Source organism: Arabidopsis lyrata, assembly GCF_000004255.2.
Source record: "Arabidopsis lyrata subsp. lyrata unplaced genomic scaffold ARALYscaffold_1, whole genome shotgun sequence".
NCBI classification, from domain to species: domain Eukaryota; kingdom Viridiplantae; phylum Streptophyta; class Magnoliopsida; order Brassicales; family Brassicaceae; genus Arabidopsis; species Arabidopsis lyrata.
This window is the reverse complement of record NW_003302555.1, coordinates 4,189,473-4,202,877: the sequence shown is the minus strand read 5'-3', so window position 1 is coordinate 4,202,877 and position 13,405 is coordinate 4,189,473. Positions and strand designations below refer to the sequence as shown.

The 13,405-nt window shown below is 34.2% G+C and overlaps 2 protein-coding genes across 2 annotated transcripts; both read left to right on the top strand.

The window, feature by feature from the left end:
- The first annotated feature begins 867 nt into the window (after nt 1-867).
- Nucleotides 868-1,678, top strand: LOC9328652 (cyclin-dependent protein kinase inhibitor SMR8). The gene has a single exon (XM_021015147.1). It carries the CDS (start codon nt 1,145-1,147, stop codon nt 1,475-1,477), a length of 333 nt encoding a protein of 110 aa, XP_020870806.1. The 5' UTR covers nt 868-1,144; the 3' UTR covers nt 1,478-1,678.
- Nucleotides 1,679-7,579: 5,901 nt separating this feature from the next.
- LOC9325889 (ABC transporter B family member 10) lies at nt 7,580-13,395 on the top strand. Its single transcript, XM_002892543.2, has 13 exons — nt 7,580-8,104; nt 8,572-8,626; nt 8,721-8,896; nt 9,202-9,402; nt 9,492-9,751; nt 9,869-10,397; nt 10,481-10,848; nt 10,951-11,339; nt 11,429-11,670; nt 11,787-12,034; nt 12,115-12,527; nt 12,656-12,996; nt 13,074-13,395. The coding sequence occupies exons 1-13, from the start codon at nt 7,847-7,849 to the stop codon at nt 13,281-13,283; spliced, it is 3,690 nt and encodes a 1,229-aa protein (XP_002892589.1). The 5' UTR covers nt 7,580-7,846; the 3' UTR covers nt 13,284-13,395.
- Nucleotides 13,396-13,405: the final 10 nt, after the last annotated feature.

Sequence of the window (13,405 nt, the reverse complement as noted above, 5' to 3'; positions counted from 1 at the left end):
CCATTTCGTTTTCAATGACTATGTCGTTTTACAATTGTCCACATGAGAACAATACATATATCAACTTTTAATATTATATATAATATCATTTTTAGATGCATAAAACATCACATAGATGAGTTTTTTTTAGAGGATTTGGCCACATAATTTATCGAGATACGTACATTTCACCGGTTAAGATAATGTTTTCCACGTTTGTTAATGACCCTTGTACTCCATAAGTATAATAACATAGTTGAAACTTGAAAGCAACACTGAGAGAGAACATAGATAAAGAGTTTTTGTTTTTCATTTTTGTTAATGAATCCATGCATTATATATTAAAAAGTTTCCTATGATCTCTATATAATCCTTGATTTATCTTTTCAAACATGTCAAAATTAGGTTTTAACCTCAATCCTATAAGAATCGCGCGAGTTCATGTATTTTGTAATTTTGTTTTGAACGCACTATTCACTTTGATCATACTCATAGTTTATAAGATTCAAAACGATTTGGTTTCGCTATAAGATAAATAAAAAAAAAAAAAACCTAAAATGCAATAAAATTTACCTGCAGGCTGCATGATCTAATAAAATAAAAATGACCTAGAAATTTAAATTTTGAAATTTAGGAATCGTTGCTACTTCTCTCATGCTCCTTTATTCCCTCCACTCTGCCCCTCGGCCTCAGGCATCAGTAACGAATAAATATGAGTATTTTTTAGAAACGTACAACTCTATCTCACTGTCTTTCTATAATTTAATTTGTTGGGTCCAATAATTAAATTTGAAATTTTTAAAAAACCTTATACTAATTAATAATTTATTCAGAAAGAAGAAGAGGAAAGAAAATTACCAAACTGAATCGACACCGATCTAACGTAATTAATACTCTGTTGACTATAAAACCGTCCTCTGGGAAAAAATGTCCCCTTCACTTCACATTCGCTCGCCACCAAAGTTAGCCAAAAAGAAAGAAAAAAAAAAAGTAAATTTCTTTCAAGAGAGAGAGAGAGAGAACAAAACGTCTCATTCGTTCCCTACACATCAATCCCAAAAACCTAAAGCAAAACCTTTGATTCTTTTATCTCCATCACCAACAACAAAACTCCCCTGTTTTTTCACTTCCTCTGTTTTCTCTTCGTTAACATTCGAGATAAGTCATGGGATATTCCGGCAAACCTCACCACCAACTCGACGGCGAGATACGAGAAACCACCGACGGTAAGAAATGGGTCATCGCCGGAATTCCCTCGCGTTCGCCGCTCAAGCAGATTAACCTTTCTTCCGGCGTCACAGTCACCGAAACAGAGGAGCAAGATCAGTGTCCGACGACCCCTACGGCGGTTTCCGTCAGAATTCCAAGGGTCCCGCCCTGTCCAGCGGCACCAAAGAAGCGAAAACCGTCGTTGAAGTGCAGTTACGGTGCCGGCGCTAGAGATTTCTTCTCTCCGCCGGACCTCGAAACCGTTTTCATTCCGAGAGCTAGTTATTAACTCTGTTTTCACAACTCTAAGAATTTAGAAACTAAATTTACTCTATTTGTTTCTCAGTTGTATTAATGTTAGGACACTAATCAAGGTTAGTGAATAGGAAGTGTTGTTTCATGTTTATGTACATTTTTATCTCCCTTTGTTTTCAGTATAATTGATGTATATGATTTCACTTTTAATTAAGCTTTTATTCATTTACAATTTTATGAGTTTCTCTTGATCTGATTATTTTATGCATTCATACTCCGTGATTATTGTTGATCATAATTCTTTCTCAAAATAGCTTTTTTTTTTCCTTGGAAGTTTGAGATGATATTAACAACCCTAACAATGTGGTTCACAGATCAAAAGTTTTACACTTTATCTACCTTTTTTGTTTACTTTTATCTCCATCTATATTTTTTTTAACTCTACAAAAGAAAAGGAATCTTTCTTCTTTGCCTAAAAACTAAAAGAATCTTTTTTGTTCTTTTCTAAATGGTTGGAAAATTGAATGAATGCAAAAACCTCTCTCCCTTTATATCCCAAGAACAAGAGTGTCTCCTTCTCGTTAGTCTTAACAATCTCTTCCCTTTATCGCAAATTTTCTCCACCACTTAGAATGTTCAAAATATGTAGTATGTACATTTACATGCATGCATTTATTGTTTAGATCATTCTCATAATTGGACATGGTTAGTGAATTTCTTCACTTATATCATGCAATGAAATGTCATGTTATATATATATCCACATACCAAAGAAAATTTATTTTATTATACATTAAAAATTCAACCTGGTGGCATCTAATTTGTTTCCCCCCAAATTTTTTTTTGGTTTTTCATTCAAAAAAATATAAGAACGAATAAGATAAGTTTATTACATGTATTATAACTAAGTCTAAGAATTTTCAAATTGTATTTCTCATTTGACTTTGATCTCATTGAATTTTTTTTGGATATCAAATAAATTTGATTAGTTTTTCTTAGAACTACCCTTTTCCAAAATAATTATAAAAAATTATATAAAATAATTTAAACTGATTGATATGTTACATATTCTCGTTTGTCTACCAAGTATTTTAATTTAACTGTGTGCACAAAAATATATGCAACTACGTCGGTAATATTTTATATTTCTGTTCGGTAAAGGATTTTCTTGTACTATTTTAATATACATCAAACATCATTCGAAGATCAGTGACAGCCACCGACGCAAGTGGAATCCGAGAAAAGAATACGCCAAAAAGTTTTAGTTCTCATATTGCATCAAAATTTCCAAGATTTTGGAAGTTTTCGAGTTTATTATGCTAATATTTGTTCGGCTAAATCACTATTATTGTACAATACTATAATATTTTATTTAGTTGTATAATCAATTTCTTGTGGTTTTTCTTAATTTATATTGTGTCTTATAATTATTAACTACAGTGGCAGAGGTAGTGCTCTACCATAGGGGTCAATTGACACCCATGGATTTTTAAAACTTAGTTTAATTTGATTAATCATTTATAAATTGACCCTATTACAAAATAAAATTTGACCCCCATCAAATTTTAATTTAAGAAACAACCACTAAATACTATATATTAAAAAGAATTATTATATTTAAACTCATTACAAATAAATTTTTAAAAATAAAAAATAAAAATATTTCCATTAAAATGAGTTCAATCTAATTATCACTATTCTTTGGCTACTTTATGATTTTTTTTCTTTTTCCTCTATTTCAATTAACATTATCCATTGAAAAACATATTGGAAATAAAATTTTAAGTTAAAATTTATATACTTTTTAGTTTGACGTGAACCATTTTAATGATTTTGCTCATATATTACAAAGACAAATATGCCTCATTTTTTATTTATCGACTTTTAAAACTATTTTTGATGTTTTAATATGCAATTGCAACAGTTGAAACAAATTTCTCTACTATGAATATTTTGAAAACGACTTCACGTAATCGTATCGTTGATACAATTTCAAATAACTTTCTAGTTTTTGAATGAAAAATACGTAACATTGTGACAAACAAAAAAATATTAAAGCATTTACAAGATAGAAATAATTCTATGATAGATGTCTAAAAATTATATTTTGATTATATTTTACTTTTTTAATAAATTATATATTTTCTATATTAAAAAAAAATTGACCCCTATAAACAATTTTTCTGGCTCCGCCACTGATTAACTATATTATTTGTTTCTCTTAGTAACGTGATTGTACACAACGCTTTACTTTGAATATGACCAATAACTATACGTCTATACCCATTTGTCGGGTTATACACTTAGACCACATTATAGTAGTTATATAACATCAACATAACGGGGATCAAAAGATCCTATTTACGGAATCTTTTTATAGTATATGCTTACGAAAATTAAGAAAATTATGTCGCAAACTATTTTGTTAAAAAAAAGGTTTTTCTCGCGAGTGGATAAGGATGTACATAGAAAGCAAATGCTATATGTGAGGCTTTAGTTGAAGAAACTCAGATTTATTAGTTTTGAAGATCACTCGTACGCAAAGCTGATTGGAATAAGACATTTTAAATATAGGTTCCAAATGATTTACTAATCCCATCCAACTCATCAAATATGATAAGTGAGAATCTTTAATATTTATCAAAACGACGTCAAAAGAAGAAAAAGTCCCACCAAAACGACGTCAAAAAAAGAGTATCAACTTTAAAAAAGATATGAATTTTCAAAAAAAGGAAAAAATGTAAAGTGATTGGGCTTAGTGCTTGTTAAGTACTAGTACTAGTTTTGTGTATTACCTTGTTGACTGAACAAATCCTATATCATCATTACCATCAATTGGTTGAAGGTTGCGTCACCTTCATTTTTCTAACCTTCGTTTTACATTTAATAAGAAAAAAATATTTGAAAAATCACATTGAAAAGTTGCTATTTATTGGACTCCACATGGTTAGCGATCCCATAATTTGGTGATCCCGGTGCGTTGTACTTGGAAGAGCCGATACTCCTTAATTTAGTCTTATCCTTCAAATTTTGAATGTGTTAAGTTAGTTAATTGCGCATTTTAAATATAATGCAAGAAATAAATAAAAATGAATAGTATCGTTGGATCCTGGAAATAAATTGATTAGTATATTAATGGGTAAGTGAAGATATTCAAATGCATCGACACTTGGTATGTGTTGCTAGACACGTGGTTTACCCAACTTCGATACTAGTTCAGTTTGGATAATGCAAAGTTATCCGTGAAAGAATCAGTAATAGCGACGTGAAAGAAAAGAAAAAAAATCTGACCAAAATGTAGAAGAATTATATTTACAAAATTTCTATTTGTCTTGATTTTTAAGGTAAATTACCTTTTCTTCTCCAACGTGCAACAAAAACATTTTTTACATATTTTTTTCTTACTTTTCTTTAGCTTCATTGTTTTAGTTCTTAGTTTAGATTGTAGACTTTATAGTTTACATTATATAACATTTTCCGAGAAAAGAACAACAGATACGCAATGGCACATTATAGATCAAAGAATAGGTAATAAAAAGCTTCCCAAAATTGAAGCGTTGTGTATTCAGCTATAATGCGAGCAACTGTGTTTTTGAAATCTATAAAGTAATAACTAGAGAGGTCAAAGCCAAAATAATAAGTCCAGCGAAATTTTAAGAGTATTAAACGCAAGTCCTTTCACAAATTTTGTTTGTTAACGAAAACGAAATTGTTGAAACTATCGTTTCAGAAGTCATTTCACAGACGTTTTATTAAAAGGATCGATGTATATACACATAAGCCCTTTAACAAAAAGAGAAACTATCGTATACATTCATTTGTAATTTAAAAGATATAAAACTATACATCATCAAATTTTCTTTTTAATATCATATGTTTTCCTTTCTCTTAGCTTCATGCAGTTTTCGAATTTGAAAAACAATAATATAAGACACTGAAAAAGCTATTGGAAAATAAATAAATAACCAGAGTGCATGACAAAAAAAAATGTGGAAACATACAAGGAACGCACAATTGCATAAAGAAACAACAACGTAGCGTGCACTTGTGGAGTGAGCTTTTGTTTCTTGCAGTATAAATTTCTAAAATGTTCCTTTCTTCTGTTAAATAAGTTTCTAAAACAAATTTATTCTTCTTATTTTTTTCTTTTCTTATCGTTAAGAGTATATGTTGTTGATTTAAATGTTTCCCACTACTTTGACCAAAAAATAAGTTTCCTTTACAGAAGCAAATGCTTTTGCAGGACTTGGACAGAAACATGCGGAACCAAACCATTTTGCTACAACCAGCTTTGAGTATAATCCATTTACTTAAAAGTTTAAAACTCATTTTGACACTTACATTTACAAATACTCGGAGACTTATTTTTCAGATACTACCAGAAAGGGCAAAACTGTCATTCCAAACAAACATGAGAATCTAGCACCTTTATTTCCCACGAATGCGATGATGCAGCACCAGACTTTTAAGGGCTAAACTGAATACTTTTTTTGAAGAAAGGAAGAAAGTGGGAAACTTTGAGTTGAACTATGACTAGGACCAATCATAAAATGTGATATTATTATCTAATAGTTATCTCCTCCACCTTCAGAAATAAAATCAGCCTCCATCTGTCTATCTACACATCTCTCTCTATATATATTTAGATTCTTTGGACCGAGATTTCACCCACAAATCTCTATATTCAAAACCTTAATTCATAAAAAAAATCTTCAAGGGAATGAAACCGGCAGAAAAAATGCAGACAAAGCCATTCAAGGAGGAGGCAGAGGAACCTCAGTTTGATAAATCTCCCTAACAGTTTGTTTAGCTTGGCCATGAGAAGCGAGGAGACAAAAGAAACTTGGGTTTATGGGAATGGCAAAACGGCAAGTCATATATCGGCATCAGGCTCGTGTTTTCCGAGTTCTATTGATTTGATTTTGGTGGTATAATGGATCTTGAAATGTTTAAGATTCAGTTGCTACTGAAACAATCATCTTTAAATACTATGTACGATGGGACGAAAATTATATTGTAGATCGTCTTCATGTGTATTTTTTTTCTTTCTGGTTTTTGGGAATAAAATTGGACTATATATGTTTGCTCATGTGGATCTTTATTAAGTTTCATGTATCTATGATTCTTAATTTATAAGAAGAAATTCTAGAAGCTTGTTTTTTTTTTTTTAACATAAATTCTAGAAGCTTGTTTTTCTTTTCCTCGTACATCTGAAAATCTTGCCATCCCTAAACTGTTTGTTCCATGGAAATTTTAAATTTTAATGCCAATTTACCATCACCCAATCATTTATATGGCATAGGAGCTTCAATCGGGAGATCAAGAATGCATCTACAGAGCATATTTAAATGCAAGAACTTATTATTTTCCATGTGGTTCTAAAAAGGGATGTGAAAGTGAAGCCCAAATATTTAAGTTGACAATGTACCGGACTTACTACAACCAATTAAAGTCAAATATTATTATCTGTGCCATTGAAAAAATTGACGGTACAAAAAAATATAAGTATTGCTATTAGTCGGACTAAACTATGCGGTTAATTAATCCTATATGGAGATAGCGACCCATGCATGCGTTATAGAGAATACACGATATTTTAAAAGTATATATATAAACGTATTTTTACTGATCAATTATTCATGAATAATATATATGTGTGTGTATTTGGATTGTTATTTTCTTTTGAGTCTTCTCTAATTGAAATTTGTGTCCGTGAAGTGGAATATCTTTTTACCAAAAGAAAATTGAATATCTAAATTTTCTATCTAAACTTTTTGTTACAATTATCTGTCATTATCATTTTTTCCATTATCTTAAGATTTTTTTCTATAAAATTTGATATATACTACAGTTTAAAGATGGTGCTGTCAAGAACATAGAGGAAGTCAGGAAGATATATGGTCAGATTAATCAATAATAGAAATTCCAGTTAATTATTACCTTGTCAATAAAAAGCAGCCAGCTTATAAGTTAAAATATTACGTAATAACAAAAATAGTATAGTATATACATATTTTCATAATTTCTATTTCTTACTTCTTTTTAATTGAATTACTCTACACTTCTTTATTACCTTTTCGATGAAAATATGATTTTTTTACTAATTTGTTTATTTGATAAAAAATTAGTTCCTGGCATAAATAATTTTAGAGGAAAAGTGTTTACATGTTTTTCTCATGAATTTTCTTTAGTAATATAAATAATTCAGTATTAAAAAAAAAATCCATGTCGAGACATAAATCTTTATTAAGATTTCAAACTAAAAACCTAATACCCTCTTCCAAAAGTTTCCTTGAACTTCCTCTTCTATATATATGCCTTCTCATTTCTAGTCTCCCTCGAACCAACTCTTTTTACTAACGCCCTTTCTCTTATTTCATTTTCTCTCCATCCAAAAGTGAAAATGCAACCGTCGACAGGCGATCCAGCAATAGTGGACATGGCAGTGGCGGAGAAGGAGAAGAAGCGGCCAAGTGTATCATTTCTTAAGCTCTTCTCCTTTGCTGATTTTTACGATTGCGTTCTGATGGCTCTTGGATCCATTGGTGCTTGCATTCACGGAGCCTCCGTTCCAGTTTTCTTCATCTTCTTTGGCAAACTTATCAACATCATCGGTCTTGCTTACCTCTTCCCACAAGAAGCTTCTCACAAAGTCGCCAAGGTTCATAACTTTTTGTATATATATTTCATTGTATTTTATAAAATTTTAAATTCTTAGGGTAATTAGTTCATAATATATCCTCCATCTGAGTTAATATGAAATTGGAAAATTCTATCCTCTACTGTTCTTTAATATGCCTAAGAAATGCAGTGAGTAGTAAGATTTTGTACATGGCCACTAGAATGTACATGACGAGTCACATATTCTAAAGAGATTTGATAAATAAAGTTTTTCTAAAACAAAAGTGATCATATTCTTGAGTTCAATGTATATGAGATATAAGAAATAAATTCTCAAAAGCGAAGTCAAAATGCTAATTTATTCATATTCTGAAATAAATCCTTACTAATGTGTACTCCAAATAAAATTGAAATGAAATGCTAATAAATAATAAAGTTTTATTCTCTGCCATTTACCATTTTTTTTTTTTTATCATGTGCTTAATTTTTATTTCTTTGGTTGTGCAGTACTCGTTGGATTTTGTATATTTGAGTGTGGTGATACTCTTCTCATCATGGTTAGGTAAATAACATAGCAAAGAATATATATAAATTCAATCAATTATATTTTTTTTTGAAGATATGATAAAATAAAAAATATATATGAATGGAAACAGAGGTTGCATGTTGGATGCATACGGGAGAGAGACAAGCAGCGAAGATGAGAAAAGCTTATTTGCGGTCAATGTTAAGTCAAGACATAAGCTTATTCGACACCGAAACTTCGACCGGAGAAGTCATCTCCGCCATCACCTCCGACATCCTTGTCGTCCAAGACGCTATCTCCGAGAAGGTACGCTATACCAAAATCAAACCGGTATTGGTCTTAGTTAATCGATTCGGCTATAATTCGATAGATGCAATGAATCATAGTATATATTTTTTTGCTATTAAGAAACAATGAATATGATATTATGTACAAAGTACAATGAATGCAGGTAATTCAACTAATACGAATTACATATCAAAATTTATTTTTTCTTAAATTTTGGATCCTTTGGATTTTTAATCTTCCAAGATATGGTATCAGTACTATAAAAATAAAAGATTTTAGCGTGCATAATTTAAATCCGGTTGATCGGTATTTTTTTGTTGTAGGTAGGGAATTTCTTGCACTTCATAAGCCGGTTCATAGCCGGTTTTGCGATTGGATTCGCAAGCGTATGGCAAATAAGTCTCGTCACTCTCTCCATAGTCCCACTCATTGCTCTCGCCGGCGGCATCTATGCTTTCGTCGGCACCGGACTTATCGTCCGTGTCCGGAAATCATACGTCAAGGCCAACGAGATCGCAGAAGAGGTTGGTAACTTGTCAGTCAAGCAAAATATCTGAAAAGTGAAATATTCTTGTGTGTATTTAATTTCATATTTCCCTCTGTTTAAACTTAGGTGATCGGGAATGTGAGGACCGTACAAGCGTTTACGGGAGAAGAAAAAGCGGTGAGTTCGTACCAAGGAGCTTTGAAGAACACTTACAATTATGGGAGAAAAGCCGGTTTAGCTAAAGGACTAGGACTCGGTTCGTTGCATTTTGTTCTGTTTTTGTCTTGGGCTTTGCTCATTTGGTTCACAAGCATCGTTGTTCACAAGGGAATCGCTAGTGGTGGCGAATCTTTCACAACCATGCTCAATGTTGTCATCGCTGGCTTGTAATATATAACTTCTTGATTCTTTGCTCTGCACATTACCCTTATTTTTCTAGATGATCATAATAAAATTCTCTGTTTTGTTTTTTTTTTTTTTTTTTTTTTTTTTTTTTGGTATAGGTCTCTTGGTCAAGCGGCTCCGGACATTTCCACATTCATGCGAGCGAGTGCTGCTGCGTATCCGATTTTTCAGATGATTGAACGGAACACGGAGGAGAAAACAGGTCGTAAACTCGGGAAAGTAAACGGAGACATTCTATTCAAAGAAGTGACTTTCAACTACCCGTCTCGCCCTGACGTGGTGATCTTTGACAAGCTAAACTTCGTGATCCCTGCGGGGAAAGTCGTGGCTCTTGTTGGAGGAAGCGGGTCTGGGAAAAGCACCATGATATCTTTAATTGAACGATTCTACGAGCCTACCGATGGGGCGGTGATGCTAGACGGGAACGATATCAGATACTTGGATCTTAAGTGGCTAAGAGGACATATTGGTTTGGTTAATCAAGAGCCTGTTCTGTTTGCAACCACCATTCGCGAGAACATTATGTATGGTAAAGACGATGCCACCTCTGAGGAAATTACCAATGCTGCAAAGCTCTCGGAAGCCATCTCATTCATCAACAGCCTACCGGAAGGATTCGAAACCCAGGTATGTCGAGAATCGGATGGCTTAGAATACAAGAAATTTATTACTATAAAACCCTAAATTTTGCTTGTTATTCGGTGTTACAGGTAGGTGAGAGAGGGATTCAGCTATCCGGCGGGCAGAAGCAGAGGATCAGTATTTCTAGGGCGATAGTGAAGAACCCTTCGATTCTCTTACTCGACGAGGCAACAAGCGCACTAGATGCAGAGTCAGAGAAAAGCGTGCAGGAAGCTTTGGACAGAGTGATGGTTGGGAGGACAACGGTCGTGGTGGCTCATAGACTCTCCACCGTAAGAAACGCTGACATCATAGCCGTTGTTGGAGGAGGGAAGATCATCGAGTCTGGAAGCCACGACGAACTCATCTCCAACCTTGATGGAGCTTACTCTTCCCTCCTTCGTATCCAGGAAGCTGCCAGCCCTAACTTGAACCACACTCCAAGCTTACCAGTCAGGTACTTATACTCAAGATTAAAGAGTTTTTGAAAAGATAATTTCACTGACTATAGATTTTATGTTATAATCTAATGAAGGTTCTCTTTCTTTAATTTCTGCAGTACAAAATTCTTGCCAGAACTACCAATCGCAGAGACGACCTTATGCCCCATCAATCAATCTATAAACCAACCAGATACGACCAAACAGGCCAAAGTAACGTTGGGACGTCTTTACTCTATGATCCGTCCGGACTGGAAATACGGATTATGTGGGACGTTAGGTTCCTTTATTGCAGGATCTCAAATGCCGCTTTTCGCGCTTGGGATCGCACAGGCTTTAGTATCTTATTACATGGACTGGGAAACAACTCAAAACGAGGTCAAAAGAATCTCTATCCTCTTCTGTTGTGGTTCCGTCATCACTGTCATCGTACATACCATTGAGCATACCACCTTCGGTATTATGGGTGAGCGTCTCACTCTCCGAGTCCGACAAAATATGTTTTCAGGTACGCATAAACAAAAAACCGCGGTCTAAATCCTACGATTAGTTGTCTTTACATTGGTTGATCTAAATGTGAGATTGTTTTCTTCTTAGCGATCTTGAGGAATGAAATCGGGTGGTTTGATAAGGTCGATAACACTAGCTCGATGTTGGCATTGCGGCTTGAAAGTGATGCAACTTTGCTTAGAACCATCGTGGTTGATAGATCGACAATTCTCTTGGAGAATTTAGGTCTTGTTGTGACATCTTTCATCATTTCTTTTATACTAAACTGGCGTCTCACACTTGTTGTCTTGGCCACATACCCCTTAATTATAAGCGGTCATATCAGTGAGGTAAAACGCAGCTTTTTGCGTTCTTTTAAATAAATTTCCGCAGTTGCATTTACATATATACTTTTTTTTGGATGTCAATGAAGTCCTTACTCTTTTTTCTTGGTTGCATTTGTTAGAAAATTTTCATGCAAGGTTACGGAGGAAACCTGAGTAAAGCATATTTGAAGGCTAACATGTTGGCTGGAGAGTCTATAAGCAACATCCGAACCGTGGCCGCCTTTTGTGCTGAGGAGAAGGTTCTAGACCTTTATTCCAAAGAGCTTCTAGAACCTTCAGAACGTTCTTTCAGGCGTGGACAGATGGCTGGGATTTTGTACGGTGTTTCTCAATTTTTCATCTTCTCCTCCTACGGCCTTGCCCTCTGGTATACACATATAAACAGTTTCACGCATAGTATAATATTGTGAAGATTGAAACTTTATTGAAACTTTAGATGTTTTACAGGTACGGATCGATTTTGATGGAGAAAGGATTATCAAGTTTCGAATCTGTGATGAAAACATTCATGGTTTTGATAGTAACGGCGTTAGTAATGGGTGAAGTGTTGGCTCTAGCCCCAGATCTGCTTAAAGGAAACCAGATGGTTGCTTCGGTTTTCGAGCTATTGGACCGAAGAACTAAGGTTGTTGGAGATACTGGCGATGAGCTGAGTAATGTGGAAGGCACAATTGAGCTCAAAGGTGTCCATTTCAGCTACCCTTCACGGCCTGATGTGACTATTTTCAGTGATTTCAACCTAAACGTTCCTTCTGGCAAGAGCATGGCGCTTGTGGGACAAAGCGGATCTGGAAAAAGTTCGGTCCTTTCACTCATTCTCCGGTTCTATGATCCTACAGCCGGAATAATCATGATAGACGGTGAGTGCAAGCTCCTGACAGAATTAATTTTACCACAAGAAACACTAACCACAGGTTTCTTGCATCATAAGAAATTTGTTATTTAGTTGAGTAAACATTTTTTTGTTTCCAACCCATTATTGTTACAGGACAAGACATCAAGAAACTGAAGTTGAAATCACTGCGAAAACACATCGGTCTGGTTCAACAAGAACCGGCTCTTTTTGCAACGACTATCTACGAGAACATCTTGTACGGTAAAGAAGGAGCTTCTGAGTCTGAAGTCATGGAAGCAGCTAAGCTTGCAAACGCTCACAGCTTCATCAGCTCTCTTCCGGAAGGTTACTCAACCAAAGTCGGTGAACGTGGCATTCAGATGTCAGGCGGCCAGAGACAGAGGATTGCTATAGCTAGAGCCGTCCTTAAGAATCCAGAGATTCTGCTCCTTGATGAAGCCACAAGCGCCTTGGATGTTGAATCAGAGCGTGTGGTAAGCTTTCAATAGCATTTAGAGTTTGGATCAAGATTTTCCGCAAATATTTACAGGTTTATACTAATGAATTGTAGGTACAACAAGCATTGGATCGGCTAATGAGGAACCGGACTACGGTGGTGGTGGCTCACCGGCTATCAACAATCAAGAACTCAGATATGATAAGTGTAATACAAGACGGTAAGATCATAGAGCAAGGCAGTCACAATAGCCTCGTTGAGAACAAGAATGGTCCGTACTCTAAACTTATCAATCTTCAGCAGCAGCAGCCCCATCATCCTTAATTAAGAATTATTATTGAATTTTCAAAACTATTGTTTGTTTGTTTTTTCTCAATATCGATCCTACTTTACCAGATAGATATGATTATGTAACTCACATTTGATTATGCTATTCATACTGATTC